This window comes from Neolamprologus multifasciatus, chromosome 4 (assembly GCF_963576455.1).
Source record: "Neolamprologus multifasciatus chromosome 4, fNeoMul1.2, whole genome shotgun sequence".
NCBI classification, from domain to species: domain Eukaryota; kingdom Metazoa; phylum Chordata; class Actinopteri; order Cichliformes; family Cichlidae; genus Neolamprologus; species Neolamprologus multifasciatus.
The window spans coordinates 31,311,267-31,338,631 of NC_140442.1; the positions used below are offsets into that span (position 1 = coordinate 31,311,267).

A 27,365-nucleotide genomic window follows, 5' to 3' on the forward strand; every position below is an offset into this window, starting at 1 on the left:
AAGCTTTTCACCGTTGCTTCCGCGTCCTCTCCGGCAGATTCTGTAATACCAGAAAACACAAGGTTGTCTCTCATTCTACGGGCTTGTAGATCGATAACGGATTCTTTTATTTTTTTATTTACTATGTTTAACTGGGTCACGTTATCGGTGAGAGATTTGACCGACTCCCGTAGCGTGGCATTTTCAGCGGCAAGCGTTTCCATCTGCTGCTGGCTGAATTCCAGGAATTCTCTCAGACATTTAAATTCCCGGTGTAAGATCTCCACCAGGGACAGCCTCGCATCGAAACTGGACAATCGTTGGTTGATTGACTCCAGGATGTCTGCGATGTCTTTGCCAGCAGGCGATGTTGTACCGGGGGAGTCTGCTGGGCGACATCTCTTCGATGACAGTGTCTCAATTTTGGCCGGAGAAGATGCACTCTGAGCCTTCTTCATGACTAAATCTTGGAAGCACCGGTCGATGTAATCTTGGAGAGCGTCTAAACTCTCCCCGTTGTCCTCCAGGGTGTTAGAGATGATAGAACAGATGTTGTTAGTTATATGACAATTGGTTAGTTTATTTGGCAATACTGAAGCTTAAAGAAACTTTGTTAAATTCTACGCTACCAGTCGCTTTTTTTTCGCCAAATCTCCAGCGTCTGACGTCACCTACCACATGGGTCGCTTACCTTTTCCCGTCACTTCCGTCACTTACCTCTGGCAGTGTTCCTTCCTTACCTCTGCAGTGTTCCTACTTCCAACTGTTTCCAACAACATCCTTAGTCATAAAATGGCAATCTCCCCCACACCCAATATATGGTTCAATTCCTGTATTGGTTCACCGTGCACAACACAGTGAAGCCATAAAAAGGGCAGGAAGCTGACCAAACATCAAACAACCCTTCACAAGGATGTGCTTGTGATAAAACACTACAGCCCCCGCAGAACCTCGAGAGGCTGGGGAGCGGGACAAAGGAATTCCTTTCATCACAGAGTTGAAACAATGTAGAGATGGTAAGCATAAAAATGACAACATTTAACAATTCACTTTGACAGCAGGTTTCGTTACTCTCCGACTAAAATTCACTGAACCAACAGCAAAGATCAAACTACGCTTCACGTTTGAAAACCATCATCATGAATTCTCTCTTACTGTTTTGCTTCCACCACAATGAAATCACACTTCCTGCACAGCTCTCTCTGTACTTCAAGACTAGTTTACCATCAAAAATCTGTCTACTGTTGTGTACAGTGTTGTCGCCCGCTGTTTTTTTTTTAAATGACCTTTGACAAGAAAGTCTCATTTCTGCTGTTCAATACCAAAAAAATTTAAACTTTTGCAAATGATGCCAAGTTGCAAATCTCTTAGCTGTGTCTCCTATCAAACCTCTGTAACTTTGCGCTGCTTCACTTCAGCAGCATCAGGTGATGTTCAAATGTTGGTTCATGCTTTTCTTCAGTTTTTGTTCTACTGCAGAATATTTTTAAGGTAATCTGCTAAAAAAGCCAGGCCAGGAAAGTCGCCTTCATGTTTCTCTCCCATCCAAGTACTAACCAAGCCCAACGCTGCTTAGCTTCTGAGATCACGGCCATAGCACCCTGAGATCGCCCGATCTCGTCTGATCTCAGCATGCCTTCATGTTTTCTTTGTTTTATCCTCAGTTACTTTGACACAAAAGCATCCACTGTGGGTGGGTGGCTGGCCTCTCCCTTAGAGATAGGGTGAGAAGTTCAGCCATCCAGGAGGGGCTCAGAGTAGAGCCGCTGCTGCTCCACATCGAAAGGAGCCAGCTGAGGTGGTTCGGGCATCTGACAAGGATGCCTCCTGGGCGCCTCCTGGGTGAGATGTTCCAGGCATGTCCCACCGGGAGGAGGCCCCGGGGCAGACCCAGGACACGCTGGAGAGATCATATCTCTCGGCTGGCCTGGGAACGCCTTGGTGTTCCCCCGGATAAGCTGGAGGAGGTGGCTGGGGAGAGGGAGGTCTGGGCTTCTCTGCTTGGGCTGCTGCCCCCGCGACCCGGCCTTGGATAAAGTGGAAAAAGATGGATGATTGTCGTCCGCTGTGATGCTCACACCTCTGATAAAGTCTCACAGTGTCAGCTTTCTTTTTATACATAGATATAAAATATGGATATGTGCTGATAAATGATCAGAATTATAATCTTTTTAAAATTGAATCAAATTGAGACCTTGTGAATTAGAATTGAATCAGTTATAGAAATCAGTGAAATCACACAGCATCTAGAAGCAAACTCAACCACTACCAAATCAATTCAATTCAATTTTATTTATATAGCGCCAAATCACAACAGCAGTCGCGTCAAGGTGCTTTATATTGTACAGTAGATCATACAATAATAGATACAGAGAAAAACCCAACAATCATATGACCCCCTATGAGCAGCACTTTGGCGACAGTGGGAAGGAAAAACTCCCTTTTAACAGGAAGAAACCTCCAGCAGAACCAGGCTCAGGGAGGGGCGGGGCCATCTGCTGTGATTGGTTGGGGTGAGAGAAGGAAGACAGGATAAAGACATGCTGTGGAAGAGAGACAGAGGTTAATAACAGATATGATTCAATGCAGAGAGGTCTGTTAACACATAGTGAGTGAGAAAGGTGACTGGAAAGGAAAAACTCAATGCATCATGGGAATCCCCGGCAGCCTACGTCTATTGCAGCATAATTAAGGGAGGATTCAGGGTCACCTGGTCCAGCCCTAACTATATGCTTTAGCAAAAAGGAAAGTTTGAAGCCTAATCTTAAAAGTAGAGATAGTGTCTGTCTCCTGAATCCAAACTGGAAGCTGGTTCCACAGAAGAGGGGCCTGAAAACTGAAGGCTCTCCCTCCCATTCTACTTTTAAACCAAAATGACACCAAATGAATTTTAGGTGTAGAAGCAACGAACAACTTTCTTTGAGTGGGTTTCATGTCTCACTATTGAGGCATCTGCCAGTGTTGTCACAGAGTTATGGTTACATTAGGGATACATGTGGTCCAAAAAAGTTCGTCTTGGGCTCAATTTGGGCCAGATCGAATGGACTAAAAACTGTTTTTGATGACGTTGAACTAAAAAAAATTGTGGGCGTTCCAGTTGCAGCCTGAACAGCAGTGTTTTCTAGCCTTATTGTTTTTGTTTGTTTTTGTTTTGGGGGTGGGGGAGGGGGGGTACAGGTACATGTGAAAAGCAAACTAGCACCAAAAAAAGATGGATCCATTTTTATTCCTTTTGTTTAACACACCAGCTCCACTCAAACAAGTCGTGAATAACAAGCTCAAAATGAGTGGAACACATGATGCCTGAACTGTGCTGACAGTACCATACTAGCATTACTCCTGGCTGGTAGTATTAGTGTTGAACCAGCTTTCTAATCTGACTGTGGCCAGTCTGAGTGAAAACAAGGTCAGTGCCAGCTGTCAGCATTGGCCTTGTCTTCCCTTCAAATCCACTGCACACAACGTGATCCGTGACAAAGGTAGTAGAGGATTTGCATATTTAAACAGTGAGACTTTGCACACTAGTGTCAGCCATGAGCTTTACTTAAAAATGCAATATTCTGCGTGTTCAGTGAAGACAGCGTGACGGTTGGGATTTATACCCCGGCTGTTGGAGAAGATACATGCCAGACTGAAGTCATCACTGTCCTCATATACAGGGTGGATATGTAGAATTACATGTAGTGTGTAGTGTAGTACCTATTTCTCTGAGGCCAAGCTGTGTCAGCAGTGAGGTTGCCTGAGCCACTCTATCCTCCCTCCTCCATCACTTTATGCTCTGCGCAGAGGATGTGACAGCAGAGTTGGGGAGGGGGAGAGCTTAACGGAGACGATGCTTTGGATGATGAGCATTGTATGTTAATCTGCACTGTGTGCTTTAACTACCCTGCAGCCCAGAGGAGCTGGCGGGGCAGACAGCAGTAGTGCTGGGGACTGGGAGTCGGGATTATTCGTCTCTATCTTTATATCTGTCTACACCCCCACCCCGACACAAACACAACCCAGAAGTGTCCCAGCATGTGCTGTTTGCTTACCGGCAGCAAATTACAGTTAAAAGAAAAACCCACTTATTGATCAGTTAAGCAGCTGCAGCATTGTGCTGTGTGAGAAGCAACCTGTAAACACGTTTGCATGTTTTAGTGAAAGAGAACAGACGGCAACACAAACTAACACAAAGTTCAGTTCAATCATGACTCTGAGATCACAACAACAGTCAACTGAAGGTGCCTGAGCCTAAATATGGCTCTCTCTCACAAAGACGCACGCACATGCAGAGACACACACGCACATGCAGAGACACACACGCACATGCAGAGACACACACGCACATGCAGAGACATGCACAGACACACGCACATGTGCAGACGCACACACGCACATGCACATGCAGAGACACACACGCAGGCGCATGCACACGCAGAGACATGCACAGACGCACGCACATGCAGAGACACACATGCAGAGACACACATGCACACGCAGACCACACACACATGCACACGCAGAGACATGCACAGACATGCACATGTGCAGAGACACACACACACATGCAGAGACGCACACGCACATGTGCAGACGCACACACGCACACACAGAGACATGCACAGACGCACACATATGTGCAGACGCACACACGCACACGGATGGTGAATGTTGCTGAACAGGTGTGTCATGGTGCGATATTAGACCCTAAATGTCCCGTCAGTCACATCTGCTCATCCTTCACTGTTAAACGGCACCTTTAACCCTCACCTCGTCTGCTGCTGCTGATAATAGCAGGTGTGAGGTGTTTTTATTTTCTTCCCAAGCTCAGTTTGTGTCTTTATTTTTCCACAGCCAATGACTGCTTCTCATAATCCGCTAAGAAATGCCAAATTTAAACCAGCGTCCACAGGGACGACCATAGTGTGGTGTTGTAAGATTGTGGCCCGTCTCATGAAACAACAACACTGTTTGTTATTCACAATCGAACATAGAAAATTATTTATTTCAAATGTTTAAACTGAGAAAATGTTGAATTTGATGGCAGCAACATGTGTGAAAAACACTGTTTCCCACTGCGTAGCATCCCTGCTTCCATAATGCTCTGTGAGCTAAGGAGGACTCTCAGCAGTCCCGGCTCTTCTCTTTGTCTTTTTCATTTCATAAGGCTCTAAATGTTCTCAGGTGGTGAAAGGTCTGCAGGGAGGCCAGTTCAGGAGCAATGCTGTTCTAATAGCTGCAGTATTCAAATATGAAGGCCTTCATTTTTATTTCAGTTAATTACAAGGTTTTTCACACCTAGTTTTAGTTTTTTAGTTTAGTTGTGGTTAACTAATACAACTGTGACGTGTCATTAAAGCAATCTTATTCTAAAGTTGTTCTATTGTTCTTTACACAATGATGCTGCTGACCTGTTACCAGCTAACATGATCAGCTGCAGCTGTTTCTTTTGAGTTGTCCAGCGTTTCGTGACCCTGACCTAACTTTGTTGAAATAGGAGCTGTATGTGCTCATATTGTTCATGAAATATAAAAACCTCTCAATGGAAACATTTGATATGTTTATGTTTTGATAAAATATGTATTGATGAAGCCTAAAAATAATCACATTACGTTTTACACAGTGTCCTGATGTTTTGGGTATAAAGAAGGGCTGCAAAAAGTACTCAGCAGAATGATTGCCTGCCATTCATTTGAATTGTTTCTGACATGTTGTGATTTTCCTGTATGTGACTTAAAAGAGCATATATGTACCTATATCACTTCCCAAAGCAAAGCTGTCCAGGTCTACACAAATCATTACAACATCATTGGCTTTAACATGTAACATGCAGTCATCCTGTCATGTCTCAACATCTGTTTCTCTTGAAAAGGAGAGAATTTGCTGATCTGCTAGAGAAATATGGATCTAATGGCAGCACTGGATCAACACGGAACTCTCCGATCCAGCAAGGTAGGGATGTTTCTGCTTAGCTCTGCTGGGTGATTCCCACTTTCATTTTCATTTCTTTCCTAATAGAAAGCTGTTGCTGCATTTGCATTAGTACAAAGTGTTTTTGTCATGCACGTGACACAGTACTGCGGTAATAATGTGTTTGCATGTAGAGAAACGTGTTTTCCTCTGCCCCTCTGCTTTGGATGAAGACAACACAGTACAGTCTTTGCAGGAGATCAAACTGGCTTCCTGACAGAGACAAAACAGCTTTTTTCTGCTATGTCTCTGTCAGGAAGCTCAGTCATTAGCTAACAATAATCAATAGACTGAGAAGTCGCTTTCTGATGGACTTTTTTCATTAAGGCCATTTGTTTCCATGCTGTGACAGTAGCCCATAAGAACAGTTAAGCTAGCCAGGCTCCCTAGGAACACCATACTGTGTTTGTGCCGGGTGGACTGATTTTTACTGCAGCATGTTTTGGGGTTTAAAAGCCACAGAGATGCATCTTTTAGAGAAAATCAACTGCTGCAATACTCCTGACACGTACAGGATCACTACGGGTTTTTGCATAGACAGTGGTTGTCCTTCTCTCCTGGATCAGCTGGAGCTTTCTTTAGGAGCCTTCCCAGCGTTGACAAAAGTCCAGCTGGGATAACCACATTTACTCAGGGCCTTCTTGATGTTCTTCTGCCTCCCTGGCTGCTGTGTCAGTGGGGATGGTGTTCGCTCTGTGTTGTAGCGTCCGTATGTGTAGGTTTACAGTACACATCAGCTTTTAGATGTCCCCTATTAATGATGGAAATCTGACAGTCTAAGAAGGCTAACCTGCCACTTTTCATATCCTCCCTGGTGAATTTGATGTGTCGGTCCACTGAGATGATGTGATCTAGTAAATTGTGGTCCTGAGATTTAATTTTCACCCTGGTGTCATCCGCATATCTGAACCAATGACTTGATGGTGTTTGGTGGTTGTGGTTTGGATTAACATGCAGCTTTTCAACAGTGCTGACCGTTTCTTAGGGAGCCTGGTTAGCAGTCACACCATGGAAACAGTGGAAAATGGCCTTAAAGTCCATGAGAAAGTCACGTCTCAGTCTATTGATTATGCAAATACTATTTTATTATTATTTGGTATTATTTTCCTGATCAGTTTGTGTTTAAAAAGTATACTTTCAGCTATTCTTCAAACTGTTGTCCAATTTCTAAAGCAAAGACCAGCATGACCTTTAACATTTGAAATCAAAAATAGAAAACAACCGTTCTATTTTAGTCAGAGTACTCTGCCTATAGGCAGGAAGGAGTAAGTCGACCTTAAAATGCCTTACGACAAGTGCACATTTACCAACATCTGTTTGACTTGGAGAGGAGGCAGCCAGCTGCTGCGGAGCTGTTAAACAGAGCTCCAGCATGTGAGCAGTGCTGCTGATACATCAGGCTCCAGAATAAAGAGAGATAGCACTATAATGTGGTTTGCACTATAGGACTGCGTTAAGAATTGTTAGTATGGATGGTTCACAGGAAGAGCCTGAAAGTCTCTCTAGAGACACAAGAACAGCGAGAAAAAGATCCTCACTAACAGCAGTGACGAGCTGGTCCATGCTGTTGGCTGCTGTAGGCTGCATGGACCACTCCTCGCTTGGTGTAAAAACACTGATTGTGATGTGTCTGGTGTGCTAATCTAAACCCTCACTGATGCTAAAACATTGCACTGAGGTCTTTAAGCTACGGTTCAAGTACAAACTAGAAGAAAAAACAGAGAACACTCTGTTATATGTGTCGTATGAGACCAGTTCGCTCGTGTTAAATATTTATAGAAATTAAGACTCAAGTAGAAATAATGTTCTAAAAGGAAAAAATGCAAAATGGGGCAATTTAATGAAGACATACTATGAGACAACTTTTATGGAAATTAATTTAAAAAGAGCAAACTGACTAAGACGTGATCCTGATTTCTGCAGAGAAAATTAGAGTAGAGAGCAGGTGGAGGAGAGCCTTAAGAGGTGGAGGTATGCTCTGGAGACTGGACTAATGAAAGTCTGCACAAGCCAGACAGAATACTGGAGTATGGAGGGAGATGGTGGAAAGGTCAACATGAAGGTGCAAAGGTAGTTTAAATACAGGGATCAAGCATCCAAAGCAACAGGCAGTGAGGTGGAGTGGGTGGAAGTGAGTTCAGGGGTTTGGGATGGTTTTGGAAACAAGCAGAGGAGGGAGAGTGGATATATCGGACAAAGGATGCTGAAGATGGAGCTGCTAGGCAGGAGGAAAAGAGGAAGACCTCAGAGACTCATGCATGTAGTGAAGGAGGATATCCCGGTGTGACAGAGGAGGATGCTGGGATAGGGTGAGATGGAGGCAGATGATCTGCTGTGTGCTACAGGGAGCAGCTGAAAGTCTGGATTGCTAACTGCCCTTTCCTAAAATAACTGTAGTCTGGGTTATCTCTCTCATGTAATTTTCTGTTTGTTTGTTTTTCAAATCCAAAGGAGGTCGCTACCTGGATAGCACATCCTCCGGTTCCTCGTCACGCTCCCAGAGTCCTTTGCTGTTGAGCCCAGCAGGCTCTCAGAGTATGTACAACAACAGTGGGCCCATGCTGCGCTCCCTCAGGTAAGAGTTCGTATTTAATACAGGCTCACTGTCAGCCCGACCATCAAGAAAGTCTTGGAGCTAAAATAATAAGTTCTGGTTGGTTAGGTTGGGATGAACAAAGTGGTTGAAAGTGAACCACTTTTATTAAGGGAAGATGTCAGCAGGGCTAATGTAATTAAAGTCAGAACATCATAATAATGGAATAAGAAAATAAAAGAAAATCATATCGGTGTTTTGGGAAGCTGCAGGACTTTTTCCAGATTGTTTAGGCTCCATTCACACAAGGAAAGCTGTGACTGGAGACAGAAATGAGAAAACTTCCACAGATCATGACAGAGCTGCTGCAGGATGGCAGCCTTGGTTTATGTAGGAATAAACCCAGAATATAACCAGCTGATCTGAGTAGCCCCTACTGCAAAGAGACACATTGCAGATGAATTGCACTTATCTGTGATCAGTCTCAGTCTGTCTGAGACTGATTGCAGACTGATTGTTTGGAGACAGTGTGCCTCCTATCAAGAGGTGATTAAAAGTGGCCATCCCGCCTCTCTGTGGGAGGTTACCATCCATAACTTATGCTCCAATATTGTACCTCTGACTAACATCAGACTCTGCTGTTCACTTCCTGTTTCAGACCAGTAGGAAACATTGTTTATTTTAAACATGATCATCCAGTAACCATTTGTTTATTATTGAAACCAATCGAATTGCTTTAACCCAGCATAGCTAAAACAAAGCTGTATCAGTAGAATCAGTGTATCAGTGAACTATCACACTGTTCACCAAACGCAGCAAACCTTCACCATCTTATCCAGAAGGGTCACCTCTTCACCCTCACATGGAAGAAGTAATCTGATTGGCATGGTGGTTTGTTTGAAGCAGGTCCCTCGTGTAGCGCTGGAACCCAGTCTGCTGTAAGCTCACATCAGTGTGTTTCCTCCATTCAAAGAGTGGGAATGCTTTAAAACGGTTAGAGCAGAAGTTAATGGGGGAAGCTGTCGACTGAAAATGACGATTGATCCTGTTATTTCACGACACCATCTGCTGCCTTCACACTGCAAACACACACACTTCACCAGCAGGTGTGTTTCTGTGCTGGTTTTCCTCTTTAAAACTCCTCTCTGTCCATCCTCCCTCACATCCATCGCTCCGTCGAGCTCAGAAGACCTCGCCATCCTTCAAGTCTCTGAATCTGAACTACATTACCCAGAAGGCCAATCTTCTTCCATGCCAGTGTTGATGGGATTGTAAATGGGGTCAAACCCCAGGCGTACGGCTGTAAATGCTTTAGTGGAGCTGCTCGCTAACATCAGAGTGCATTGATGTAATGATGTTAGCGTGCTGCAGGTCGGCTGTGGGCGGAGACTATGGATGTGGAGGAAAATGACTTGACTCAGAGAGAATCAGATTGGAGGGATTTGGGAATTGGTTGGCAGCTGCAGCGCAGCATCAGTGCAGCATTCAATTCAATTCAATTGTATTTATATAGCGCCAAATCACAACAAAAGTCGCCTCAAGGCGCTTCATAGATACAGAGAAAAACCCAACAATCGAGCATCAGTACTCGAAGTAAAAGTGAGCGAATCTTTTCCTTCCAGATGCTCCTGAAAGGAAACACAGCAACAGGAAGCTGAAGGTGGAGCCAAATAAACAAATCCAGCCCTCCTCATCCACCTCTGCCCTAAAGAAGTGGAAGAGTCAGGCATCGCTGTGTAGCTCATAGTTGGTCACTAATGGACAATTCAGACTCTGGTTGCCAAGGTAACCGGAGCCTGAATCGTCCATTAGTTTCCTTTGCTTCCTTTCCTTTGCTTCCTTTTCTTTGCTTCCTTTTCTTTGCTTCCTTTTCTTTGCTTCCTTTCCGCTTTCCTTTTCTTTGCTTCCTTTTCTTTGCTTCCTTTTCTTTGCTTCCTTTCTGCTTTGCTTTGACATTGTAGAAGGACTCTAAGAAGAATTTAGAGTAAAGTGTATTTATTAAGTGCTTTTCATGAACAGGCATTCACAAAGGTTAAAATAAACAGAACGTTAGGTAACAAAATCGACAGTATAGACAATACAAAAGGTTACGTGTAAATGTAAAATTAAAAACAAAAGTGTCCCTTTTCTTCCATAGTTTGTTTTGTCCTTGTCTCCATGTACTCTTTTTTTATTGGTATCAGACTTACAGATGAACACCTTCATTCACCTTTTCCCTCTGAACCCCACACCAGACATACAAAACTCTCCACCATCGCCCTTCCCTGATCCCCCCCCCCCCCCCCACCAACATCCACAGCAACTGTTGCCTACAAACAATTAGATTGTGTTGTACGCTGTTGTGTATTTGTAACATAAGGTAATATGTAATGGGAGCACTGTGAAGTTCAAATTCCTGTGTATGACGTGTACGTATGGTGTTTGACAACAAAGCTTTGACTCTGATGCTCTAACTGCCTCTGCCATGATGGACACATGTTCTTTGGATCATGTTCTCCTTTCTGTTCTCCTTCAAATGTTGTGATCAGAGTTCATCCTGGTTTCATCTGTCCAAAGACATTGTTTTTCCATTTCGAGAGCAAAGTCTTGTTTCTGTCGAAGTCTAATCTGGCCTCCAGTTCTGAGTGTAACCTGTGGTTTGCACCTTGTTGTATTTCATTCATTCATCTCTTGATTGTACACTGTTGCCAATGATACACCTAAATCCTCGAGTGAGTCCCTGAACTATGTTAAGCTGTTTTTCTTAACCATGGAACTACTTCTGCCATTATCCACTCTTGAATCTTGCAATCAGCCTTTATTGTGTTATTTGCATCATTTCCCTGTGTTTCTGTCCAAAGGCTTATACGTTAGGTTGATCTCATTCTAAATTGGCTATAGGTGTGGACTCAAGCTAAATAAAAACCCTCCGAGTTGCCAGTAACACTGGACGCAATTTTAGTTCTTGTCTTCCACCCAGCTGTTAGAAGCAGGTCCTGTAGTTGAGGTGTACCACAGATCCCTTTTCCTAACTTCCAGAATTGATTATCCGTGTCTTTGTGTTCTTAGTCATCCAGGTGAAGGGGTGATTCAACTTATTTCAATAGCACGATCCGGCAGTTTAGGCATCACCATTGGAGGAGGTTCCAACAGGCCTGATGGCCCTGCAGTCTTCATCCAGGAGGTCCTGTCAGGAGGAGACTGTCACCGGGTAAGAAAAGAGGACAGCAGCTTCAAATAAACCTAAAGTGCAATGAGAGGGAAAGATGAGCGGTGTGATGAAGTGGAAGACATGCCATCATGGAGCAAAGCCTTTGCTTATTTAAATCGCAGTTTGTGTTACAGTTTGTGTTAGCTAAAGGTCCTATCACCTTTCTTTTTACACAAACTGCAGAACAAGACGTACAAACTACACTTACAGCTAACAAATCTCCTACAGTGAGACTTTGTCATCATCTTTGTCAACATTCAGTTTCAGCATGCTTGCTTGAGCCCTCACTCCTTGATCTCTGAGTGGGAGGCCATGAGATAACTCAATGAAACATGAGTAGAGAGGAAGAGGAGAAATGAAGCACCGTTTAGTCTCCTTTTCCTCGCTCTTCCGCTCTCCTCATGCTTTATCCATAAGAATAAGAAAGGAGAAATTGAGGCGTGCATATGCAGACTAGTCATAAAGTGTTTTGAGCGGATAGTGTCTCAGCCAATCAGAGACTGTACCCCCTCCCTTGACCCCCACCAGTTTGCTTGCTGTCAAATTAGTCCATAGAGTATGTTGTTCCCATCACCCTTCAGAGAGCGCTGAGCCATTTGGAGAACAGGAAGCACTACATGAGGATGCTCTTCTTTGACTACAGCTCAGCCTTCAACACCTTAATACCAGACATCCTCACCACCAAACTGATCCAAACTGATATGGAGTTCCACAGGGTTCATTGTTCACCCTGCCCACGATAGGGTTACTGGGGCCCTGCCCTGGAGCCAGGCCCGGGGAGGGTACCCGAGGGTGAACGTCTGGTGGCCGGGCATTAGTCCATAGGGCCCGGCGGGGCACAGCCCGAAAGAGGGACATGGGCCCATCTTCCTGCAGGACCACCACCCGCAGGAGGCACCGTAGGGGTCGGGTGCAAAGTGAGCCAGGCGGCGGCCAGGAGCGGGAGGCCCTGGCGGACCGATCCCTGGCTATCAAGACTGGCGATTGGGACATGGAATGTCACCTCTCTGGTGGGGAAGGAGCCTGAGCTAGTACATGAGGTGGAGAGGTACCGGCTAAATATAGTCAGGCTCACCTCAGCACATGGCCTGGGCTCTGGAACCAGTCTCCTGGAGAGGGGCTGGACTCTGTCTCAGTCTGGAGTTGCCCCTGGTGAGAGGCGTCGAGCTGGGGTGGGTATTCTAATATCCCCTCGGCTTGCTGCTGGTATGTTGGGATTTCTCCCAGTGGACGAGAGGGTTTGTTCCCTTCGCCTTCGGGTCAGGGAACAGTACCTGACTGTCGTCTGTGCTTATGCGCTGAGTGGCAGTTCAGAGTACCCAGCCTTCTTGGAGTCCCTGAGTGGGGCACTGGAGTGTGCTCCTCCTGGGGAATCTGTTGTCCTACTGGGAGACTTCACTGCTCACGTGGGCAACAACATTGAGACCTGCAAGGGTGTGATTGGGAGGAACGGCTTCCCAGATCTTAACCTGAGCGGTGCTTTGTTATTGGACTTCTGTGCAAACCACAGTTTGGCCATAACGAACACCATGTTTGAACATAAGAGTGTTCATAAGTGCACGTGGCACCAGGACGCTCTAGGCCGCAGGACGATGATTGATTTTGTAATTGTATCACCAGACCTGGGGCCATATGTTTTGGACACTCGGGTAAAGAGAGGGGCTGAGCTGTCAAATGATCACCACCTGGTGGTGAGTTGGATTAGGTGGCAAGGGAGGACGCTGGACAGACCTGGCACACCCAAACGTACAGTGAGGATGTGCTGGGAACGTCTAGCAGAGGCCCCGGTCCGCGAGATCTTCAACTCACACCTCCGGCAGAGCGTCAACAACATGCCGAGGGAGACTGGGGACATTGAGTCCGAATGGACTATGTTCAGCATCTCCATTGCCGAAACCGCTGCATGGAGCTGCGGCTGCAAGGTGGTTTGTGCCTGTCGCTTTGGTAAACCCCAAACCAAATGGTGGACACCTGAGGTGAGGGGAGCCACCAACCTGAAGAAGGAGTCCTACCGGGCTTGGTTAGGCTTTGGGCAGCTCATAGGTACTGACAGGCCAAGTGGAATGCAGCGCGGGCGGTGACGGAAGCAAAAGCTCGGGTGTGGGATGAGTTCGGAGAAGCGATGGAAAAAGACTTTCGGACTGTCTCGAAGAGATTCTGGCAAACCATCAGGTGACTCAGGAGGGGAAAGCGGTGTTCCAACTGCAATGTGTATAGTGTGGGTGGAGTGCTGCTGACTTCGACTGAGAAAATCGTCATGCGGTGGAAGGAATACTTCGATGACCTCCTCAATCCCACTGGCACGTCTTCCGTGGCGTAAGCAGAGTTTGGGGACGAAGGGGATGACAGCCAATATCTGAGGTCGAGGTCACTGAGGCAGTTAAACAACTTCTTGGTGGCAGAGCCCCTGGGGTGGATGAGGTCTGCCCCGAGTTCCTGAAGGCTCTGGATGTTGTAAGGCTGTCTTGGTTGACACGTCTCTGCAATGTTGCCTGGGGATCAGGGGCAGTACCCCCGGACTGGCAGACCGGGGTGGTGGTCCCCATCTTTAAGAAAGGGGAACCGAAGGGTGTGTTCCAACTACAGGGAAATCAGACTCCTCAGCCTCCCTGGGAAAGTCTATGCCAGGGTGCTGGAGAGAAGAGTTCATCCGTTAGTCGAACCTCGGATACAGGAGGAACAATGTGGTTTTTGTCCCGGTCGTGGAACACTGGACCAGCTCTTCATCCTCTCGTGGATACTTGAGGGTGCATGGGAGTTTGCCCAACCAGTCTACATGTGTTTTGTAGACTTGGAGAAGGCATTCGACCATGTCCCTTGGCGGGTCCTGTGGGGGGTGCTCCGGGAGTATGGGGTGTCTGGCCCATTGCTATGGGCCATTCAGTCCTTATACAACCATTGCAAGAGCTTGGTTCGCATTGCCGGCAATAAGTCGGACTCGTTCCTGGTGGGTGATGGGCTCCGTCAGGGCTGCCCTTTGTCACCAATTCTGTTCATAATTTTTATGGACAGAATTTCGTAGCCAAGTGGCGGAGGGCTTTCACTTTGGTGGCCTCAGGATCTCATCTCTGCTTTTTGCAGATGATGTGGTTCTGTTGGCTTCATCAGGTGAGGGCCTCCAGCTCACACTGGAACGGTTCGCAGCCGAGTGTGAAGCGGTGGGAATGAGAATCAACACCTCCAAATCTGAGGCCATGGTCCTCAGCCGGAAAAGGGTGGAGTGCCCACTCCAGGTCGGGGATGAGTTCCTGCCCCAAGTGGAGGAGTTCAAGTATCTCGGGGTCTTGTTCGCGAGTGATGGGAGAAGGGAGCAGGTGATCGACAGACGGATTGGTGCAGCGGCTGCAGTGATCCGTACGCTGTACCGGTCTGTTGTGGTGAAGAGAGAGCTGAGTATAAAAGCAAAGCTCTCAATTTACCGGTCGATCTACGCCCTTACCCTCACCTATGGTCACGAGCTGTGGGTAGTGACCGAAAGAACGAGATCATGAATACAAGCAACGGAAATGAGCTTCCTCCGAAGGGTGGCTGGCATCTCCCTTAGAGATAGGGTGAGAAGTTTGGCCATATGGGAGGGGCTCAGAGTAGAGCTGCTGCAGCTCCACATCGAAAGGAGCCAGCTGAGGTGGTTCGGCCATCTGACAAGGATGCCCCCTGGGCGCCTCCTGGATGAGGTTTCCGGGCATGTCCCACCGGAGGAGGCCCCGGAGCAGATCCAGGACACGCTGGAGAGATTATATCTCTCAGCTGGCCTGGGAACGCCTTGGTGTTCCCCCGGATAAGCTGGAAGAGGTGGCTGGGGAGAGGGAGGTCTGGGCCTCTCTGCTTAGGCTGCTGCACCCGCAACACGGCCCTGGATAAGCGGAAGAAAATGGATGGATGGATGCTTTCTTCCATATGTACAACATCTCTAAAATTAGAAATATCCTGTCTCAGAGTGACGCTGAAAAACTAGTTCATGCATTTATTACTTCCAGGCTGGACGACTGTAATTCATTATTATCAGGAAGTCCTAAAAACTCCCTGAAAAACCTTCAGCTAATCCAAACTGCTGCAGCAAGAGTCCTGACAGGGACTAGAAAGAGAGAGCAGATTTCTCCTGTTTTGGCTTCCTGTTAAATCCAGAATTCAAAATCCTGCTCCTCACATACAAGGTCTTAAATAATCAGGCCCCATCTTATCTTAATGACCTTGTAGTATCATATCACCCTATTAGAGCACTTCGCTCTCGCTCTGCAGGCCTACTTGTTGTTCCTAGAGTATTTAAAAGTAGAATGGGAGGCAGAGCCTTCAGTTTTCAGGCCCCTCTTCTGTGGAACCAGCTTCCAGTTTGGATTCAGGAGACAGACACTATCTCTACTTTCAAGATTAGGCTTCAAACTTTCCTTTTTGCTAAAGCATATAGTTAGGGCTGGACCAGGTGACCCTGAATCCTCCCTTAGTTATGCTGCAATAGGTGTAGGCTGCCGGGGGATTCCCATGATGCATTTTTCCTTCTCTCACCCTTTCTCACTCATCACCTGTTTATACACCTCCCTGCATTTCATCATTAGTTATGATTCATATCTGGCTCTCTTCCTCAGCTTGTCTTTCTCTCCTCTCCCCTATCTGGTCCCCGCCCCTCCCTGAGCCTGGTTCTGCTGGAGGTTTCTTCCTGTTAAAAGGGAGTTCTTCCTTCACACAATTGCCAAAGCACTTGCTCATTAGGGGGTCATCATCGTTGTTGGAATTTTCTTTGATTTGTCTCTATTATTGATCGTGCCTTACAGAACAAAGCACCTTGAGCCAACTGTTGTTATGATTTGGTGCTATATGAATAAAATTGAATTGGATTGAACTGAAATACACATTGCAGTTATGTTCCTGCAGTTGAAAAGAGCTGATAATGACTAGACTTGGATAAGCACTTTGATTCTTAGAAGTGGCCCTGACAGTTTATTGTACTTTTAAATAAGGAGAAACAGGGTTTGTAGCCTCCTGCTCAGTGGGAATAAAACTGTCTCCCTGTTGTGCAGGATGGACGGTTGAGACCGGGAGATCAGCTCATTGCTATTAACAAGGAGTCCTTGATTGGTGTGACACATGAAGAGGCCAAAAGCATGCTAAACAAACTGAAATTCAGGTGAGTGGTGTTCATGTTAGACATGTACCAAAGTCTAGTGTGGAACAATGAGCCAGCGTATACGCAGTGCTACAGTATAAGCAGTTTAGTGTTCTGTGTGTTTTTGGACATTGACATGATTTCTTTGTTATTTTTACTGTTTTCCAACACATATTAAGTTAGAGTTTCAGTTTCAAGATATACCTAACAAAAGTACTGCAGTACCCACTGAAACAGAGTTATTCCTATACACAGGGTTGGACAGCTGACAGATGCAGGCAGGATAGATTTTTCAAAGCTTCCTCATAAAGAAATAAGATCCAAGGTCTGGGACTGACTCCAAGTGTGACACCTGCAGTTGGAAACACAGAGCATAAAGTCAAAAGACATCTCAGTACAATAGAATAGAATAGAATAGAATAGAATAGCCCTTTATTGTCATTGTACATATACAATGAAATTATGGGAAACCAGGCAGCCAGTGAGAGCACATGATTCAGGATTTTGGCACATTCTGTGAAAAAAACAAAAAGTCATTTGTGAGATTAACATTATAGGATGAAATCCCTCCCCTTACATGGAAATCCATGTAAGGGGAGGCTTTTTGTGCAAGAGTGGTGGCTTTTTACATCAAGCAGCTAGATAACAGCAAGGCCAGATTAGACTTAAGAAAAAGTCTCACGGTTTTGGACACATTGTAAAGAGGATGGTGGATACTATGATGAGTGTACGTGTAAAACATTGTCTGTAAAAGACATAAAGCAGTGTGATGGCATGGATATACACTCTTCCAGTTCATTGGGTTACATGTAGATCATTAAAATCAGTTCAAACTGAGAAAAGCTCATATCACTCTCTGAGGATTAACAGTTTTTCTTGTAACAGTTTAAGCTAATAACTTATAATACTTAAATAAATAAACCTTCATACCGTGGAAACATTATCTTCTACAGCATCTTCGATCCTGGGTTGGAAAACCAACCTGATTTAAGCTTTGTTAAATGATCTTTACACAGACTGCCACAGACCCACCTGTAAATACAGCGTCAAAGCTGAGACTACACTTTAAGCCCAAAGTTGAATGTGTTTTTGTAGATGGGTAAACAAAATGTCCCACATATATGGACCACGCTTTGTGTGCCAACACTGATCACATGCTTATGTGTTTGTCTCTAGCCAAGATACTGCTGTGGACATAGCCTTCATCCCGGGTAAAGGACTTTTTCCCAGCAGCACGTCTCTTCACAATGGGCTCCAGCGAGCGTCGGGCAACAGCTACAACTCTGGACGCTTAAAAGTCCACATCCGATCACCCGAGGTCAGCTCCACCACATACACGGCTCCTACAGGTCATTCATAGAAGAAGTGGCCTGTTATTCTCACAGCACACCAGAAGTTGCAGAAGAAGCAGGATTTCCATGTAAAAGAAAAGTGATTAGAGTTGTATCTTCTGTACAATATCAGCACACCGACTGCAGGATAAAAGAAACAACCTGACTGAGCTGGGAAACAGAGTTACTGTTGCTATTTATCCTCATTCAACAACACAAAAACACCAGGTGTCCTTAAATGTGTCGATTATGTTGTTTCAAATATTGAAGGTTAAGACTACATTTATTCTTTGAGCTAAAGTCTCATATTGTACTAATGTCGTCCAAAAAATGCTAAAAGATCAACCAAATAACTTTGAAAAGGCCGATGTACTTTGGTATAACATAGTCCAATAAACACACTGATTAATGAACCGTTATTGACTAAAGAGTAGTTGTACGTCTCACAGTATATAATATGTTACATAAGGTGGGTCAACATCAGAGTGATTTTACAAAGTGAAACTGTAGCCAGTTCAAACTCTCTGACATGTAAAATGTAAAAATAGTAGAGTTGAATTAAATAATTATGATTTTTAACCTCCTAGAACTTGCCGTCCACATATGTGGACATAACATTTTGGGTTATTTAGACCAAAATACTCAATTTTGCTCAGCAAGGGCCTGATATCCACTTACAAGGACGTTATCCTGCTATTGTTCTATCACAATTTTAAACAAATATCCTGATATGTGGCTGTTATTTTTCTTAAAAGCAAAAATAAGGTAAAAAAAAAATCTGGTAATTCTTTATTTATTCATTCATTGGGCCCCAATCAGCCCAATTATCAAAGAGAAATTAAAGTGCATGCAGTGGAAGAGTTCTGGTCTTAGAAAGTTAAAGAAAGTTGGAAGAATTTCATTTCTTTACTTTCTCATTTATAGAGTTTGGTCCACAAAGAACTTAGAACTGTTGTCTTTATTGTCAATATAGAGACAACCAGAAGTGAAGCTAGACCAGACGTTCCCAAAGTGTGGGGCCCGCCCCCTAGGGGGGGCGCAGAGCCATTGCAGGGGGGGGGGGGGCGCGGCATGAAAAGGGAAAAAAAACCCCAAAACAACAACGCTTGGACACTGCTAGCACGGGCGCCCACGCAAACGCAAAGCAGGAAATGAAGCATAGCTGAATATGTTTCCAAACCAACTTCATTCTAAGCCAAAGACTAGAAAATATGGTGAAGCAAATCTTCCCTTTGGTTTCACCTGCACAAGTGCCGAGGTAGGTCTCCCTGCAGAATTGGTTTTCCCTTCGTTGGGAGCAGCGCTGGGCTGTTTAAATCACGGACAAACAGGATCCCACATTTTTGATTTGTAGTTCACAAACACTTGTTGTAATGACTAACTACTCCTGACATTTTGGAAATGTTAGCTCTTTATACAGTAAAGTTACAGCGGGATACAAATAACATCAGGCTGATCCTGCCACGATTTGTTCTCTCGGTTCAAATCACGGACAAACAGCATCCAACAGTTGTTTATGTTTTTGAACCCATTTTGCAGAGGGATTTTTTGAAAAATGTATTGATAGCAATGTTGAATATTATTACACAGGAAAAAAACAATAACGTGCACACAGCGTGACGTGAAAAAAGGCACATACCTTTGACGTTGCACGACGAACTCTGTATTCCTCGTCCACACGTAAACACAAAAAAGGAGTTTTAAAAAATCTCCATTCTCGGTGATTCGAAACGCCGTTTACGTGGACGAAACAGCTGCGTGTTCAAAAATACCCGTGTAGGTGTGGACGCAGCGTAAAAGACTTAGTAGTTTATTTTCTTAGTACCTGTAATTTATTGCAGATTTCTTGTATTTGCTCAATTGTTTACTAAATGTTTGAGGTGTGAAATAAACGCAATGGAGCAAAATATGGGTCTGTGTGGTTGGAGGATGTGTTCGTGCGTGCGTGCGTGCGCGCGCGAGGGGGGGCGCGAACATTTTTCTTGTAAAACAAGGGGGGCCCAGCAAAAAAAGTTTGGGAACCACTGAGCTAGACCATTGCATCATCTAGCTTCAGTCCCAGTTCTGCTACTACCAGCTACTAAACCTAATAAATCTAAAAAGGGAAAGACCATCTCTGAATGGAGGAGGGGCCTAAGGGTCCATCTGTCACCATGTTACAATGATGTGATTGCAGCCATTCCCCAACTCTCTGTGAATGGGACTCATGGCCATTGATCAGTTTACATATTAATGATCAAAGAACTGATTGTTCCTTCAGTGGGCTGGTTTCAGTCATTATGTAAATGTGCTGTTGATAAGATTGAAACCTGCAGCTGGATGAAACGTTTCTCCCACTGAAAACACGACGTCTAGATGAACAGGATCAACCTTTGGGACAGCGCTCTTGTTATTAATGAATACGATGAGTTTATTAGCTACACTAATATTAGCTACACTAATAAACTCATTGGTCATTAGTGTTGGAATTCTATTGAACTATTGTCTTTGTGTGTATTGGTGTAGATCTGTGCAGAGGAGCCAGCCCCACCTTCCTCACCTTCTCCTGACATCTGTCCTCCAGATATTCATGTTTCAGGTGAGACCTCTGTTTGCACTCAGACTACAGTGCTGCCCCCCCTCCCCCCCGGGAGCCCAGTCAAAAGCCTGTTATTATTATCAGGAAGGGAGCACTGGAGGCCATGCATGCACACTGAGCACAGAGCACCAACACGTGAGGGATTTTTCTCTGTCATTTATTGATTTGACTCATATGCACAGTGGGTCAGTGGTTAGTACTGCTAGATCACAGCGGGGGGTTTTCACAGTTCATATTCGTTTCAACATATTTTTGGCTCGCATCATGTCTGCCACACAGCGTTTATGTTTGCTGTTCTTTCTTTTTGGTGCAACAAAAGCCTCTCAGCAGAGCATCATTTCACCAAAGGAGACTGAAAACGATCTGAAGCAGTCCAGTTGTCGTCATACTGAAGGACTGTTTCAGACCAGCAGCTGCAGTGTCACAGGGCTGCCCGTGGCTCTCGGCCGAAAGCCACCGGACAGCCTTTCCCAATCCAATTGGCTGGGATTACCCAGCCAAGGTTATTTTCTAGGTACTCTAATCATTTCACTCCCTGCAGCCTCTAAGCCAGTTGCTAGCTGCGACAGATGTCAGCACTTTGTAGTGAGGTGAGCGCACGCACAGAAACAGATTTTTATTATATTACAAAATATTCCAGAATTATGATCCAGGTTAAATAAGGTTCACTGTGACAACATTTCAGATAAATACTCTTAAATCAGTTAATCTACAGAATGACTCCACACTATGAAGTTTGGACCTCGTCTGTCATGTTTTCCTAAACTGATCAAACGTAACATGAGTGTAAAGTCAGAAGAGCAGAGCAGCCATACAAATCTGGGACAGGAAAACGCATCAAATTAATGGCTGCTGCCTCCCCTCGCGTCTACATAATCATCCACTTTTCTTCAGTTCCTCTCTGTTTAATCATCTGCTGTTCCTGCACCATCGCTCACAGTCACAGAGACCTGCTTTAACCAGCAACACCAACATCAGGTTGTCTGTTCAACTCTGATATGACAGATTATAAAATGATATTTCTCCTGCTGTTCCTCATTACACTTTCAGTTCTGTTAAGTGCAGGGGTCACAACCTTTAACACAAAGAGCCATTTGGTCCAGTTTCCACAGAAAAGCAAACACTGGGAGCCACGAATACTTTGTGACATCTAAAATGAAGATAACACTGTTATTGTTTTTTACCTTTATGCTTTTATAGACAACTAAATCGTGTTGCTTATGAAATCCATGAAGTGCTACAGAGAAAATTACATTTTATTTATGTAATAAACACATTTTGAACTCTTGAAAAATACAACAAAAAGGAGATACGCCCAGATGAAGGTCTCTTTCAAATGAATTAAAAAGCTGAACTTAAATTATTCATATAGCAAACGAAATCTGTAGTGAGGCGTCATCCTTATATCACCTTTGGGACTTCCTGTAGTGGAGCCTTGACCTGAGTTTTAAAAATATTTGGAAAAAAGCACTATGCTGCTAAAAAAAAAGAAAAATAGATATTTGCAAAATATCTGGATAAATATGTATTTTACCTGGTTAATGTGTGTGTTGGGGCGTGGTCTGCAGCGCCGCTGCAGGGGAGGCGGACGCACCTGAGCGGCACCTGCAATCACGCCTCGCCGCCTTAACGTCTGTGCTGTTGTGTTGGTGTGTCGGGCTGTGAGCTGCAAAGCTACAGCCGGCTGTGTGCGTCAGCAACCGTGTGTGAAAAGTGGTCAATAAAGAAAAAAGCGTGTTCATGCAAACATCGTCGGGTCTGTCGTGATATGTTTACAATGGGACTTCTGCTCCTGAACCTCTGCACACAGACCGGAGCTGTACGAAGTCACTTCATCTTTACAGGACTGTAAGCTGTCGTCTGTGAGGCGTGAGCGTGTTTGTTTTAACATAGTTCATGGAGGAGAACAGCTGCTGACATAATGTGGATGCATGAGGATCCATACTTGGCCTGTCTGGGGTTGAAAGTCTTGATAAACGCACGGCGTTTCAGCAGTGATGGTTTATGTGAATGTGACGCTTATTGTGAGAGATGAAAAATAATAACTTAAGTTTATTTTTATATTTCAAGATCACAATAATCTTCCATTTCAGAAGTACAAGTTAAAAATGAACTAACACAAATAAAATACACTTCAGTTAAATACTTTGTTTTCCAAACCACGTGGAGCCGCAGCACTGAAGAGCCGCGCGCTGCCGCCCTGAGCTCGTGCTGCCTGTATGCAGTCTACTTTTTTTAAACAACCCAACTTCTGGTTTAGTTTTTTTCAGTCCTGATTTTCTTTTCTTCATTTTCTGTCTCCAGGTTCAACCAGCCAGAGATCCCTGACAGGAGCGAAGCCTAAGATAACCCTGGACCCTTACATTCGCCTCAAATCAGACAAGTTAGACTTGGTGAGTCCTGACCTGCTCAGCTTCTTTAGACCTGTGATACCTGATACACAGTTAAGTGGACACTAAAGAAATCACACAGATTATGTGAGAGTGACGACACATGTGAAGCATATATGGTTGGTAGCTGAAAGGTGTTGAGAGGCGCTCTTTACGTGACCTGCTGCTTGTGGCTGAGTTGGCGTCTATCCCAATTGTCCCCCTCTGTGTAATACCACTAAGAGTTGATTGTGGAATATTTAGCAGTGAGGACATTATTGCAGACAGCATGCTATCATGGAAGCACGCTGGGATTCACTGAGCTCCTGACAGCGACCCAGGATTGTACACCTGGGCAATGGAAGTGATTGGAGCACCTGGATAATGGATGATTTGGATGGATTAGTGTGTACTAATGTCCCCCACTTGCCCTCTGGGTGCTCTTAATCCTTCATGCTTGGGCTCTCTACCAAAGGCCTGAGAGTCTGAGTATTAGTCTGCTCCTCTCTGCAGAGATGTGGTTGCTGGGATCTGCTGGTTTAACAGTCACTGCTCCAAGTGCTCCGATTACCACAGGGACCTCTGTTAACCACGGCTTCACCTTTCTCATCTTCTGTAGTTCCTCTCTCAGTGAGCTTCACGTGTTTCCTGATTTTGCTATGACTCAGTTTAGCTCCCAACCACTTCCTGTTCTTTCGCCTTTTCACTGCTTCTTCCTGCAGTGCACTCATCACTTTCTGTCATCAGAAACAAATAGAAACTGGCCTCAGCCTGAACCCAGATTGGACCCACAGTGTCCCAGTACTCCCAGTACTCCCAGTGCTCCCAGCCCATCATCTTTATGCATCCAGTTACTAATCTCCCTCTTACAGGCATGTGGATTATTTTTACCCCGTCAGCAGACTCTGTCCTTTCAGCTTCACGACTCTCCGATTTCTATCTTCCTCTTTGTACAGTTGTTACTGTTATTTAGGTTGATTTTGCTTGGGCGTGTTGATCCAGGGATCAGAGACACAGTGAGTTTAAACACTGCAAAGGAAAACGAACAGGCAGTGTGCAAAACTCTATTGAACACAAAGGAATTACACACCTGCACACGTGTTGAACAGAGCGGTGTCTGCTTTATGACGACGGTGGATTTGCTAATTAAAGAACTCTATAATCGATTTATGAAAAACACATTACTCAAAGTTAGGGATGCACCGATACCGATGCTGGTATCGGGGCCGATACTGTAAAATGTGTGTGTACTCATACTCATAAAAGTTAACCGATACCATGAACCGATACCAACTTATTTCATTAATCAGAGGGTGGCTTGTCATTTCTGTTGTAGTTTTTAGATTGGCCACTAGGGGGACATCCCGCGCTAAACAGGCACAGGGTTAGGCGAGTGAGACTGGCAGCTCCAGATAAAAAAGAGAAACTGGAGGCTGCTGTAGCTAGGCTAAACAAAATGTCAGCAGTGTGCAACAGCCAACTTTAACTCAGGTTTTGGAAAAGCGATGAAAAATGTCAAGAGAAAATCCACGAGCAGTTAAAATAACAGAGGCTCGACTCATTTTATCGCTCTGGATGACCAGCCAATGCCGGCCGTGGAAAACATAGGATTGCACCGTCTTCTCAGCATACTCGAGCTGCGATATGAAATTCCCAACTGCCCAGACAGAAGCTCGAGACAGTGCCAATAGTTCAGTGATATTTTGTTAAATTACAATGTGGAGACTCTGCAATAATTTAACAGAAGTGCTTATTTTTCACTTGAAATTTTTGTGGTCATTTTTATTAAAATTTTATTTTTTATCGGCAGAGAATAAAATAAAACCTGTCTTCCAATTCATTGCATTTGTGTGTGTGTGTGTGGTAGAAGTATCGGTTTTTGTACTCAGTATCGGCAAGTACTCAGATCCAAGTATCGGTATCGTATCGGTTTGAAAAAATTGGTATCGTTGCATCCCTACTCAAAGTGTATGTGGGCAGTTTTTGTACTTTCTTCTTCTGCATCCTGTCCTGGTAGCTCAGGCGTCCTCTCTGCAGACGCTTTGTGAAGTAACTTTAGGCTCATGTTTGTAATGAAATATAATTTTACTTGGAGAACAAACTGTAACTGAGTGCAGTCTGATGACAGCACATGCTTGTCTTCCTGTCTCTCTCAGGCCTTGTCCTTCCTCGGTTTGGATGTCACAGAAGAGAAGAAGAAGCAGCTGCGACAGAGTCTGACCACAGACCCACAAGGCACCGTGGCCTATGGAGGTGACGTGCATGCAAGCAGCACACGTACACTCACTGATGTGATTTGTAGTTGTGTCAGCTGTTAGGTGAAGATCTGTGCTGAGGTCCTGTCAAATCACAGGCTTCATGTGACAGCAGCGTGTTTCTTATTGGTTGTGTCACTTGTGTAAAATGTCAGGTTGTGTAACCAGCTGTGACTACATGTTTCCAGTCGTTTGGAGGGCCAGCGTTCACGTCGTAGGGCTGAATTCACCTGCGTGTACCTGTTCATGCTCACTGACAGACAGGACTGGATGATACAGGCTGTGCGTGATATTAAACTCAGTACAGGCAGCTTGTTTTTAGACTGCAGGTCAAACATGAGGCTGCAGAAACCATCAGAGATCCCATCCTGACACATGCCTCCATGCCTCCATGCCTCCGAGCTCCCAGGATGCTTTTCTGTGACAAAGCAGTTGCTGTAATGCTGATGACAGCACAGTTCAGTGTGTAGGGTCCTATAGGTGAGCTGAGGAACATGAATGCTGCAGTGATGAGTCACCTGACGGGCAGGTTGTTCAGCGTCTCGAGGAACAGATCAGGTCTACTCTGCAAAAGTAATGGATTAAAGATGTATGTTACACCTAAAATCAGTTTTCAGTGTGACAAAGAAGCTTTTTAACCTGATGCACAACTGTAGTATCTGACGCAGGTGATATTCAGATGCACACTGAGCTATACCTCAGAAACACCCCTGAGTAAAGCTGCAGCCCCGTCACAGCAGTGCAGTGTCTGTGCTGTACAGTCAAAGAGAATAAGCAGAACGTGCATGAATGTGTTTCTGCTGTCTGGCTCCTGGGACGTTGACCCAGCTGAGGGTCTTTGGATATTTGGGCTCGTTGTTGTTGTTGTGCTTTTCTTTTATGCTTTTGTGACGCACACTAATCCCAAAACTTAAAGGAACACTTTAATCAGAGTATAGCATCAACAGTTGAACCTTTGGGGTATTGGTCTGGTTAGTTCAGTATCAGCTTGAGCTGCTTTGGTATCATTGACATTAACATTGACATTAGAGGGGAGACAGTAGTGATTTTACAGATGAAAGTCGCTGACATTTGTCTCTCCTCATCTTTTCTGACTGTTTTTTCACGAGTGTCGCATTAGGCTAGACTCAGCGTTACTACTGGTAGCATGAGGTGATGCACCAAGATGGCACATGTGCTGTTTCCAGAACCTTAAGAGCATGGAGGAGAGTCCAGGGAACAGGTGATTACTCGAGGAGAGATGGACACACAGAAGCCATGAGCAGGACCAGCATCTGCTCCTTCGGAGGAAGATGATGAGCACTGTCAGAGCTACAAAATAACCTGCAGCAGGCCGCTGGTGTGAAGGAGAGTGGTCAGAGGGCTGGATGTCCTCTAGTGGGTGCTGTGCACGCTGTACGGTACCGTGGAGCCCAACTGGTGTTTATCACAAAATACCAGGAGTGGCAGGTCCACCACTGGTGTCCCGTGGTTTTAACAGACAGGTTCACCCTGAGCCATGAGACAGACGTGAAAGGGCCCAGAGCCTGTAACGCTGTTGGAGCCAGTCTATAATTTCATATACAGTAAGGTGTGTGTGTCTGTGTGTGTCTCTTTATGGGGACCCAAAGTCCCCACAGTGCTGAAGGCTCAAAATGTGGTTTCAGTGTCAGGGTTACAATTAGGTCATGGGTCAGGGTCAGGCATTCATTGTTGATGGTTAGGGTAAGCAGCTAGCATTATGTCAATGAGATGTCCCCAGAAGGACGTGTGTGTGTGTGTGTGTGTGTGTGTGTGTGTGTGTGTGTGTGTGTGTGTGTGTGTGTGTGTGTGTGTGTGTACACATGACCCTGATTGTTTGCGTTTCCTTGTTTTACTGTTAAAATGAATCCCATCTGTTTTGGTGTGATGGCTCAGACTTTGTGGAGGCGACCCGGAACATCTTCCAGGAGAACCTGGAGGAGCTGGGCCTGGAGACGGGTCCCTTCACATTCTCCTACCATGAAGCAGCTAGTCTGATGGATACCTCAGCCTTCCACTCACCTGTAAGCAGCGCTCACCACCTCTCATATGGACACAAAACAGCTGGCTGTTCAAG

The 27,365-nt window shown here is 45.1% G+C and overlaps 1 protein-coding gene across 4 annotated transcripts in view; it reads left to right on the top strand.

Annotated features, from left to right (window-relative positions):
• The window catches only part of LOC146520848 (syntaxin-binding protein 4), a 77,236-nt gene that overhangs the window by 38,477 nt on the left and 11,394 nt on the right, over positions 1 to 27,365 (top strand). For all 4 annotated transcript variants that reach the window (XM_085155615.1, XM_085155616.1, XM_085155618.1 and 1 more), the window contains exons 6-14: positions 5,834 to 5,913; positions 8,383 to 8,506; positions 11,513 to 11,654; positions 16,670 to 16,776; positions 17,932 to 18,073; positions 20,592 to 20,664; positions 22,969 to 23,057; positions 25,190 to 25,286; positions 27,185 to 27,312. In XM_085155615.1, coding sequence (XP_085011741.1) covers positions 5,834 to 5,913; positions 8,383 to 8,506; positions 11,513 to 11,654; positions 16,670 to 16,776; positions 17,932 to 18,073; positions 20,592 to 20,664; positions 22,969 to 23,057; positions 25,190 to 25,286; positions 27,185 to 27,312 — 982 coding nt within the window. The remainder of the gene's footprint in view (positions 1 to 5,833; positions 5,914 to 8,382; positions 8,507 to 11,512; positions 11,655 to 16,669; positions 16,777 to 17,931; positions 18,074 to 20,591; positions 20,665 to 22,968; positions 23,058 to 25,189; positions 25,287 to 27,184; positions 27,313 to 27,365) is intronic.